General features: G+C 37.9%; 1 protein-coding gene across 6 annotated transcripts in view; it reads right to left on the minus strand.

Annotated features, from left to right (window-relative positions):
* Positions 1-12252, minus strand: part of CRIM1 (cysteine rich transmembrane BMP regulator 1) — a 196626-nt gene that overhangs the window by 48173 nt on the left and 136201 nt on the right. For all 6 annotated transcript variants that reach the window (XM_055240685.2, XM_055240690.2, XM_055240689.1 and 3 more), the window contains one exon: positions 3283-3411. In XM_055240685.2, coding sequence (XP_055096660.1) covers positions 3283-3411 — 129 coding nt within the window. The remainder of the gene's footprint in view (positions 1-3282; positions 3412-12252) is intronic.

Below are 12252 nucleotides of genomic sequence, written 5' to 3' on the forward strand. Positions count from 1 at the left end.
GCTACAGAAGACTTTTTTCCTTAGGGAAGGTCTTGCATTTTAGTCATCTTGGTGGCCTTAATACCTAGTACACTACCTAGAGTGTGGCAGGTGCTCTGTTTATATTAGGTGAAGAAAGAAAGGAAGGAAGGCCAGCTATCTCTATAAATGGGTAAAACTTGCAAATAATAAATTTATTGATACAAAATGCAACGGTCTCCTCCTGTACGTTTTTCTTCCTAAGTGTGAATGAAACGGAGGTGCACTCAGGTAGCACATGCTGATGATCCTTTTAAAATGCTAAACAAAACACTAACCTAAAGATAGGGTAAATATGCATCCTCCTTATAGTCTCAACTTGCCAAATGACTATTTGCCAGTGACTATTTGCCAAGGGACATATTTTGACTCTTCCATCAAAGGCAGTTGAGGGAAACTGCTTCTTTGAACTTAGTGATGAAAGATTCTGTGTGAAGTGACCGAAGTCTTAGATAAGCATGACCGGGTGGCCAAGATTTCACAATAGCAAAACCCAGGCGCAAGTGTAGGTGAGGTGACTGGACACAATGAAATCTGTATTTTTAGACTTTTTAAAAACTCAGAAAAAATGTATTAATATATATGATCCCATGTTAAGAAAGATGTAGCTTTCTTAATGTAAGAGGCATTAGAAGGATTAAAATATAAACACTTCATGACAATTACTAATTATCTTGTTCAAAAAACAAGGTTGGCCATTTTAGAAAACTTGGGCTGCCAAGGCAACTCCAGTGAACTTGGCTTTCTAAAGGGAGGTATAAAAGGCAACAGGGACTGACCCTTCCCCGAACAGAATCAAGTGTAGGAAGTCAGAATACCCCCAAATGGGCAGAGGCTTATAGGAAATTTAAAGATGGCAGTAACTACAAGCTCAACAAGAGTTTTTTTGTTTTTTGGAAAAGGGTCTTGCTCTGTCACCCAGGCTGGAGTGCAGTGACACAATCACAGCTAGCTGCAGCCTCGACTTCCCCAGCTCAAGAGATCTCCCCACCTTAGACTCTTGAGTAGCTGGAACTACAGGCCCTCGCTATCATGCCTGGCTAGCTTTTGTATTTTTTTTGTAGAGATGGGGTTTTGCCATGTTGCCCAGGCTGGTTTCAAACTCCTGAGGTGAAGCAATCCATCCACCTTAGCCTCCCAAAGTGCTGGGATTATAGGTGTGAGCCACCATGCCTGGCCAACAGGTGTTTTATAAACTCAGTTTTAGCACTAATGCCACTGCAGATAGTGTGATGGTCACGTGTAACTGAGGAAGCAGAATGGCTTAACTCCTATTTTGTATCTTCTTCAAAAATATTTTTATAAAAGTGACAAATGATTAAGGTTAAGTGGTATGTTAAAGCCTGAGATAACTGATAAATCAGAAAGTGAGCATCTGTCTACGTGAAGTCCAAGCCTCTGCGCCATGGTAATTACACCCACAGGCCCACAGAAAGCCTGCTTATTACAGTACTACTGTGTTTGAGAGAGATCGAAGAGAATGGAAAGAGATTTAAGAAAATAGGCCAAATGTCAATTCAAAAGGGACAAAGTGTTCTAAAAACTACATAAATTGACATTCACAACTGAAAATTCTTCAGAAATAATTGTTAAATGTATGATTTGTGACATTTAGGGGAATAAAGCACTGACTACCAGGAGCCAGTACAGATTCTGGAAAAACAAGCCAGGCCCCTATAACTTCAGCTCATTTTAAAAATAGGGTTTCCAGCAAAGGAATGCTCTGATGTATTTTGTAATATATTTTGACTTCAGACAAGATATAGGTGAAGTGTTTTTCAAGATTTCTTGTGGAGACATATGTTGTCAGCTAAATAACTCTACTCAAGGTATAAATGCTTAGGACTACTGTAAGCAGCTATGTTCAGCATCACTCTGCAGGTCTTTGTCCTTGGTTCTGTGCAGTTTATTTTAATTCAGTGATTTAGATAAGGAAATATAAGTTGTGCTTATTTAATATAAGCTGGGAGGCATAAAGTATAAGATCACATTATCGAGATTCAAAAATATCCCAACTAGTTAGAAAATGGTTTAAAATGATTCGGATAATTTCTTATTATATTTGGCTGGGTATTTATATCGTTTAAAAAAAAATCAAATGTTCTATTACAGAACACATGAGAACGACCTAACAGCAGGTGATGTAAAAAAGTTCCTAGTGTTTTTAGCTACTTATAACCTCAATATCAGCCAACGAAGTGCAATTCAAGGAGCTAATGCAAACTTAGGCCACACAGTAGCACTGTACTCAGCAGACCCAATTCTGGAGTACCTTTTTCTGAGACAGTGCCTTGTGCTGTCATCTAGGCTGGAGTGCAGTAATGAGCTCTCAGCTCACTGTGACCTTTGCCCCACCAGGCTCAAGCGATCCTCCCACCTCAGCCTCCCGAGTAGCTGGGACCATTGGTGCATATCACCACACCTAGCTATTTTTTTTTTTGTATTTTTGGTAGAGACGGGGACCTCGCCATGTTGTCCAGGCTGGTCTTGAACTCCTGAGCTCCAGTGATCTGCCTGCCTTAGCCTCCCAAAGTGCTGAAATTATAGGCGTGAGCCACCATGCCTATACCTGGAGTATGTTGATTGTGGGCCATATTTTATGTAAAGACAGTGACATATTGTGTGTCAAAGGATGGAAAAGATCAAGAAAGTTCTAGAAACTGTCACCCGAGGAATGGTCAAGGAGAATGAGGATGTTTATTCTGGCAGAAGAATTAGAGGAATTCAAAATGGTTTTAACATATATGGGGGTGGGGTGTGTGTGTATTATTTTATTTTTTTCTGGAAGAAATACAATATATTCCTCTATACTCTAGAGGGCAGGGCCTGGACACATGATTGGAATCTACATGGAGGCAGAGCTGGGGTCAACAAAGTGAAGCACAGTCTAAGGATTATGGCTGTCATATGTGGAATGTGACACTGTATGTGTGAGTGACCTCCTTGTCACTGGATGACCTGGCAAGTGTACTAAAGGGAGAGCCTTCTGGGTGGCTGGAAGGATGCACTCCAAAGCCACTCCAGGTTGCACTCCTGATGCAACTGGCCATCAAGGAAACAGAGACAAAAACCACAATAAAGCAGCAGCTCCTTTCTCCCAAATGACTATGTATTTGTTTGTGTTAAAAATAACTTTTTTCCCCTTTTTTTCAGGTTGTCAAGGGAATGTCTGAACAGAAGTGAAAAAGATATTCAATTACATAATATGCTTTAACAATATCATATTAGGCCTCAGAAAAAACTTACAGTCGTCTGTCTACTCACTGTTTATGCACTGACAGGTCCGACAACCATTGTGATCGCGTTTGAAACCATTAATGCAGTCCTTCCCTGTCAGAGTGCAGTTTGATAACTCCCCACATGCAGGTGGATCAACTGTGATGATGGTTGGTTCTAATAATAAATAGAGAAAAAAATAACCAATAAAACATATGATTACCTTTTAGATGCTATTCAATTTTTGAAATTCCACACCATAATGTTACAAAAATCAAATCAATAATTGTCATTAAATCCTGAACTTTTATGCTCTAGTAATATCTTTAACCCCTGAAACAGATATATTTGTGTTCAGATTTTTGAAAATGTGAACACTCTACTTCTTTGTGTTTGAGCAATTCATGCAGTTTTTGGTACCTTCACACAATTCTTCTCTGATGGTCACCACTACTGGAAGCAGATGAGAGAGGTTAACATGAACTCCATTTAAACTCTTAACTGCTCTTCTATTTCTTCCTGATGTTTTCCGGTTTATTTTTTGTAATAATCAGGATACAGCTGTCAACTATCAATTATCTCACTCCCATTCTGTAATACTTCTGAAATTGGTTACTTTTTTCCAGATTAATAAATCAGTTTTTGAGACTAGCTTAAAACACCTGGATTTCTTTTATCTTTTATGTGGCACTCCCTCACTTATGATAGATGATACGACAGATAACTACACACTTATCCTCAGGGCCCAGAGACTTGTGGGAGCAGAGGGAGATACACACATTCAGGAGAAAGGGTGAGCAGCCACGCTCGGAATAAAGGCACTAAACAAAGCAAGACCAGAGGTGATGCTTTACCACATTAATAAAGAATTGCTTTGGGTAATAACTACATATACTTACATAAAGCATATTATGTGTTTATATAAGGTTTAAAGTGCTGTTCATAAATGCCTTCCAGCTTTACCATATTCCAATGAGGTAGGTGCTATTATTATCCTCAATTTACAGATGAGGAAATCTAGCACACTGACTTGCCCATGGTTACAGCATTAGTCTGTGGTGGACCCAAGATTCAAACCCAGGCAGTCTGACTCCAGCCACACTCTCAGCTTCTGTGCAACACAAAATCTGCTGTAATGGTACCTGTTTCTCAACACATCAATAAGGAACAGTTTATATAATGCCAGGTTGTGGGAATGGTGTTGCCAAAGGGAACAGAGGCACTGACATACTTGCAACATCTTTTCAACCAAAATATACTAACGTCTTCAAAGTAAGCTGTCGCTCACAATATCTTTGTGAAAGAGCTGAGTACAGAATGTCTCTACCTACGTTTTCACAGATGGAAAATACGAGGTGCAGAGAGCGTAACTGGCTTATCTAAGTTTACACAGTAACCCAGTAGCAGGCTGGGAATAGAACAGAACAGAGGTTCCTAACCTCCTGTCCAACACTCTATCCATTAGTCCACACTGTCTTCTCGAGTTTCATCTCCTGTTACCAGGGAAGAGAGATCAAAATAAGTATTTTAGCTGCCACTGCTGAGATCAAGAGTTCTAAATTTTTATCCATCTACTAAAAGGGGACAGTGATTCAACTCTTCACAGGTAGCAGGCAATGATGACTTACTAAAGAGATGCTTAGATCAGCATTCTCCCAGTAAAAATATGTATCAAGTGAGTATAGCACATTCTCTATTCTTAATACAAAGAAGAGCATCTTACTGAACAGCATCTTACTAAAATTTTTATGTAAACTTTTCACTGCTATAGTTTCTAATTTCCTTCAATAGCCAAGGTATTCTTCCTGACAGATAACTGTAAACATCAAAAAGTAACTAAAGTTTAGTTGTTTTAAGACATCCTGAGTTAGACACAGTATTGCTGCTCCCCTCCATTCTCTTAAAATTTACTGCAAACATCTTCATAGTTCTCAAACCTATTAGTCTTTCTTTTATCACTACTTTTATTAGCTACCCCAAATAATGATTCTATTCCAATCTTCAGTCCCAAGACTGCCAATGTTTTGTCAAAATTACTCTAACCACAAATATGAGAGAGCGCAGAAGGCAAGTATCAGGTTTAAGTAAACCCACCACAGGTTATCTCAGTGAGAAAGGACTTCTATGTTCTAGAGTGATTAGGCTAAAGTTGAGGGAAGAATTCTGAACGCTATGCACGCTGCTTTCCTGGACAGCTTATGGGTGAAGAAATGTCTTAAGCATATCTACACATACCAAAATCTTCTATTCTTTACTGACATTTAAGATGTGAAATTTATGAGAAACTTTTGCCTTCAGAAAATATACTATGGAAAAGTATATATTGAAGAAGATTAAACTGACCTTGAAAAATGTATAATCATCATAGGGTAGTATGGAATTTTAGCAGCAGTGAATTTTAGGGATTTGCTTAGAGAATCCATTGTCCAACTTTTACAAAGATGATCTTCTACTTCTAAATGATACTTGCTCTCAATAGTGATGTATGTGCTTTTTTAAAAATATATTATGATTAACATGAGATTAAGGTTGTGATCTGTGGCTAGAAAGTGAAAGGAACAAACGGACTGGGTTGTTTGAGGATCAGAACCACAGTGCTGACTTGGGCAGCCCCATATCAGTCATAGAAGCCAAATGGCTTCAACAGTTAGGTACACAGTCACAGATGTACACCTAACACACATTTCTCCAGGAGAGGAAATATGTTCAATATGTTTTCCTAAAATATTCAGTATAACAGGTTTTGTTCACTTGAACAAATAAAATTGCATAAAAGGGCCGTTCAGTATGTGCTGGTCTTACAATGTGTGTGATAAATATTTCAGGTAAAACAAGTCTTATGGGATACCTTCCAAGCCTCAATGCTATAGCATGCAAGAAGCAAAAAATCATTTTGTGCCTCTGCAATTAGTATTTTCCCATTCACTTACGACCTATATTAGATGAAAGAAACAGGGAAGTACAGCCATTTCAAATTTTTACACCCTCAACATTTAACATGAAACACAGAAAAACACAACAAAATCTTTTATTCATGAAAACTTTCAATTTACTTTAGAACTATTCAATTTCCCCTCAATAGATTAGGCTGAACACAACAATAGTCATTGTGATATATTAAATATAGCTAGAAATGTAGGTTTTCTTAAGAAGACATTTTAACACTTGGCATCTCATTTTATTACATTTAACAAATACATCTCATTTTCCTACTCAGATACAAACTGGAACAAATTTTAAAGGTTTTTTTCCGGGTGGTAACACATGTGTCTTGGGTCCTTACTGCTAATACCCTATGTAATTGGCGTAACCGTTGAGTTGTACACATTTGCAGGCAACTAGTTGTTTCCTGGCATTTCAATTGAAGTCATCCATTACAGTCATTTTAGTGCTTGGTTTCCTATCATGTGAGACCATAGCCAGAGTAGTTAGATTTCCGTGAGAACAACATTACAACAAAAATATGACCTGTAAGTATATATAGATTATCTACCTATTTATAAATTATCTACAAAAAAATCTCATATTATTGTTAAACATACTTGAGAGTTTGCTTCCAGTCCAATATATTATTATATAATCTCAGAACTGGTCCTATTACTAATGTCAGGGCAACTTTTTGAGAAACAAGTGCCATGAGACAACTGAGATTCAGTTTCTTATGCTAAATAATTGGCTCCGAAGTGAGACATATTTGACACCGTTCTCAATTAAAGCATTTCAAATCAATATTATATTTATAATTCTTAAAGAATAATGACCAAGAGCTGGTCAGATTCTTAACATAGCTTTTATCCAAGAGAGTTCCTGGTGGGAGAAGAGGTGATTCATGGTATCTCAGTATGACTGTTTCTTAACCAAAAAAATAAAGAAGCTTGAGGGAGTGTCAACAAAGTATGTGAGATATACATTCTGCTTGTCTAAAAGTTAGAGCATCCTGAAATTTGCTCATCAGGAATTGTTATCATCCCAGACTTTTCTCTAGTCTATGCAACAGTGCTTCGAATATGGAAAATACCTGTCGTGTTCTGGTCTGAAGACCAGAAGATTCTCATTTAAATCCTACATTTCTGTGCTCCTATGTTACATGGGGTATGGCACTGAAATTGTGTGTCAGAGAATACAAGCCTTTCTAGAAGGATGATGGTGATCCCCTATCTTTGGCATGTTTGGTAAACAAAGTTCAATTGAACGGAGGTCCTGCTAAGATTTCTGGAGGCACTGATGCATCCCTGTACGTGATACTCGTTGCTTGGAGCAAAGAAAACTGTCCCCCTTTAAAATGGCTGGGTAGAGATGTGTCAGTAGGCCTCTTTTTCAGAGGAGATAAATGGTCTTAGATTTCCTCATTTAGGAGAATGAGGAAATGCTTGCATAAAGGTGGGGTTTTGGAGAGGGGAAATTCAGTGAAGTACTGTTTATAGGATCACCCTGAAATTCTATCTCATCTTGTATTGAATCAGCTGAGGAATTAAAGAAATACCTTAATGTCCTCCAAAGGAAGAAGGCTTGAAACAGCAGGAATTCACTGTCTTTGGCTACAACTATTTCTAAAGGGAACCCTCCAACAGCTTCCTTGTGGAGAAGAATTCTAGAAATAGTCTGAGCCTAGAAGCAATAAAGAACAAAAATGGGTGTTTGTTATGTCTACATCGGTTTGCTGTTTCCTACTCAGCACCTGAGTGGGAAACTTTACTCTCCTCAACCTGTTGTTTTCTTGAACAATTTTTAGAGACCCTCCAAGCACCTTACACTGTCCAGAAGAGCTATTTTTAAAAGAACCCTTGGGATTGTGTCAGGAGTGCAGATGCTCAGCCATCAATTCTTATCCCAAGTCTTAGAAAACAAAATTCTGAAAGAAAATATCTTATAACATGCAATAACATACACAAACACATGTAGATTCTCTATTTTACATTTATTAAAAATTTAGGGTTACTTCTTTCATATCCTAAAAAGCCTAACAGATGTCTTGTCAGTAAAAGTATTTCCAGGAAAATGTTAGTCTTTTTTACAAATTAGAGAGCTTCAGACACTGTTATTGAAAAACACCATCAGTATTTTATATTGATGCTCACGTATTTCCTAGGAGCAATTTTATCTACTCAATGGCAAAATTAAGCTACTGGGATCACAATTAATTTGATTAAAAATATAAAGTTAAAATGAAAATCATGAATCTAACTTTAAGGCCATGGTACTAAACCATAAATATATATTCAGTTATTCAGGTGTTATAAATGTGTTAAGCAAATCTAAGCTCTCTACTTTCTTGCCTCTTGTTATTTTATTTTATGAGAAATTCTCCAAAAAGTGGCCAAAGAAGTAAGAAGCTGAAACTCAAATTCAACCTTTTAAGATGCTGGTATAAAGTTTTTAGATCAGTCTTATCCTCACATTATATAGCTCAACAACTCTGGGAGAACAATAAAAATGAACATATTTTGATCCTCAGTTATTTTTAAATGCATAATTATGTATATTCACTTCTGAAACAATATAATAATTAGTTTTTATATTTCAGGTACATGTAGCCTAAATGTCAATGTTAATGGATGCTTTTAACTTGCTGTCTAATCTGTATTACTCCACTGAACTTCCGGTTTTGAATTAATCCATACAAGGTTCTTAGATAGATTACTAGGAGCTGGTTCTCTCTCATAAATAATATTAATTATCTCCATTGAGAAATGTGTGAAGCACTCTTTCTGATTAGCAGCCCTGGGAAAGCTGACAACCAATTAGCAGCTCTCGAGTATGGGTGGGTGACTCTGTAAAGGTACAACTGTGGAAGGCATACACAGCCATCCCTGTTGGGTCTGTGTGTAGCACTGTCTTGTCAGGAGGGTAATTAACTCTGTTTCCAGATTCTGATTGTCTCTAGGACTGCTGCCTCACTGTGCTGTCCTCTGGTGAACTGCAGGCCTGGCTGTGGAAAGCAGCTGTCTGCCAGCACCCTCCGTTCCTATGCATTCATACGCACACACACCCACACACTAAGAAAAGTCTTTCTGGAAAAACCTCTTTGTAGGCAAATTTCTAGAAAAAAATGCTTTTTTTTTTTTTTCCTTTTTATTTTTCTTCTTCTTTTGAGATGAGGTCTCACTATGTTGCCCAGTCTGGTCTCGAACTCCTGACCTCAAGCAATCTTCCTACCTCAGCCTCCTAAAGTGCTGGGATTACAGAAAAAGTACTTTTTAAAGACAGATACATTCTTACATTTCTTTACAAGTGAAAAAAAATTCAAGTAGAAGTATTAAGATAAATGAAGCTAACAATTCCTATCTGTCTCTCGTTTCTCTTATTACCTCTTCTTTCAGGCTTTAATAATGCTTTGCAGATTTCACATAGCTCTTCTTTGTAAATTCCCAAGCCTGCTTATTTGATTATGAGAGATAAAAATGAACAATTATGCTTTCTTTTCAGACTTACTTCAGGCGCTCTTTCTTAAGGTAGTTTTATTTTTCTATTTTGGGCAGGGATTGGGGGGTTGGAGGGGGCTGAACTTGGTTAAGCAATGTGAATATCCAATGAGTAGGAAAATTCCAAAATGTCACTGACTTTACATGGCAGTTCAATGGCTAAATATATCAGGTCTCCTAGCCAGGGCCATAAAACTGGAGATAAGACTGGCCAAGACAGTATCAAAGCTTGTCTGTTTTGCTGTATTTTCATATGTCATGCTGTCAACATGGATGCTTTTCAAATGTGACCCATAACTGGTCAGAACACCTTTCAAATAAATCACCAAATTGTCAACATAATTGCATCTTGGGAAGGAAAGTACAGTGAAGATGAAATTTTCCCAAATGAAGCTAGAGGGAAAACTCTACTAAAGCAGACATTAAGAAAAAAAAAATTGAAGATATAAAAATTCCCTAATCTGGAAGTGGGAATTTCCGTGGCGTTTGAATGTGTACTTAAGAAAGCCTCATTAAGTCATGGAAAAAAGTCTCTTACGGTTGGAGTTTTCAAATTCTTTTAGCCGCTACACATTTGGTTATCCTTTTTCCCTTTGTACACTTCTCGTAACAACACCTACATCCTTGTAATTTCTGAAGTACTTATCTCAGAGCAGTTTATTTTATTTTAAAACGAACAGTGTGCAAATGTTCCCAAGATTTGTATTATTTTGTGATCGGAAAAGGAAGCAACCATGTATTTATTTTAGACCTATTTATTAATTTTGTATGCTTTTCCCAAGGAATCTTGGCTGTTAGACATATTAATATTTTTCTTCCTTTACCAAAACCATATTTAATAGGAAAAGATGGTAGTATTATTGAGATTATTAAAAGACAAATTAAAAAATTTTTTTTTATAGAGTGGGGTATCTTTTTCCAGGAATCCAGCTTGAGACAGCTCACAAAATTATCACTGGATTCCAAGAATCTAGATCTTTTATACTTGTCTTACATTTTATTCTTACTCTTTTTATTGCTAATGTTCATAGGAATTATATTTTGGTAGCTTTAAGTGGAAATAATGTGTTATATTAACAGGTATGTGGGTTTGTGTGTGTGCACATTTAAGCAGCTATTTTCAACTTGGAGGGTGGGTCAGGCGGTCAGAATTTTGGTAACTGGAACCTAGCCTTCTGGTAAATGGTTGAAAACCAGGGAGGAAGGGTCTGCACGTTAGGGACAATACTTCATTCATTGTTTATAACCTCAGCACCTAGTACAGTTTGGTCTATAGAACTGCTCAATGAATGAACAAAACGGGAAAAAGAAAGACATCTAAACACCTAAAGTCACTGTACATTATTTGGCAAAGAAGAGCTCCCATTCGAAATTGTCCTAAGAGGCTGTATCTCTAATTTTCTAACTTTTAGAAGATTAGACAGTAAGTTCCTTAGGGTCCACGCCACTGTGGCAGTCTTTTGCACATAGGAGGTACACAATAAATGAGCTCCACTGAAGCAGAAAGCCAGATCTGAAGGCTGTTGTAAACCTGACACACTTAATAATGGTGAAAATGGAGTGCAAATCCCCAAATCCAAGCCGTCCAAAATGAGATTACTCAGTGATGACACTCGGTTTCCTGAGATGGGTTAAAATACGATCATATGATCTGCATCTTTGGCTTAAGAAGGCAGAAAAGTACACAAAGCATTATAGAAGGCCTCCCATAAAATTCTTAATGTAAGATCTGACATCCCAAATTTTTAATTATCTGGAGAATTCACTTCTGGAACTACCCTACTCCTTGATGATGCCAAATAAAGTGTTATTAAAATAATTCTGAAAACAGCTAGGCAGTCATTCAACTCAGGAGCTCATCTTCTACTGCGTGAAGTTATGGGCACTTTTGCTGACTACTTGGCAAACTGACAACTGGGTTAATTAGAGACTGACAAGAATCACAGAAAGAAAAGGAAGAGTGCAGAGCAGAATGCACACGTGCTGTTGATGGTATCCTGGTGCCTGGCAGACTGATGGAGGCTGAGCAGCTCATTTACTCAGTGGGGACTTACGTGCCAATGGTTAGGGCCTGGGGCCTAGAATTTGGATGGATATGAACAAGAATGGGCAGAGGTCAAGCCTGACAGGATGGGAGAGTGGGTCGGGGCTCTTGAGTTGAGTAATGTCCCTAGGTGGGAGGATGCAGGAATAAACAAGTAGAAGCAGAAAACAGATCCAGCTCTCCCAGAAGTCAAACAGCAAGGTCAAAATTCCAGTCAGAGGCTCATGAGAAGAACCCTGGATCAAAGGCTGGGCCACAGAGTTCAGAAGAACAGTAACTGGGTCTCAGCAATGGGGATGGAGCCAGGAGTGAGACTGGCTTTTGAATCTAAGCCACAATGATCAAGTACTTTGACATTCATCATCTTATTTTCCTCATCCCGTCTTCTCACAATGGGGGTCTACTGGGAAGCAATGCCAAGGTCATGGATTTGGAGTCAGAAAACATAGCTTGAGTCCCTGCTCTCTCATTAAGCTAACATGTTATGATGGACCTCTCTGGGCTTCTAGAAAATGGGAATACTCATTATTTCTACCTCACAATATTCCTATA

The sequence above is a fragment of the Symphalangus syndactylus genome, chromosome 14 (genome assembly GCF_028878055.3).
Source record: "Symphalangus syndactylus isolate Jambi chromosome 14, NHGRI_mSymSyn1-v2.1_pri, whole genome shotgun sequence".
NCBI lineage: Eukaryota > Metazoa > Chordata > Mammalia > Primates > Hylobatidae > Symphalangus > Symphalangus syndactylus.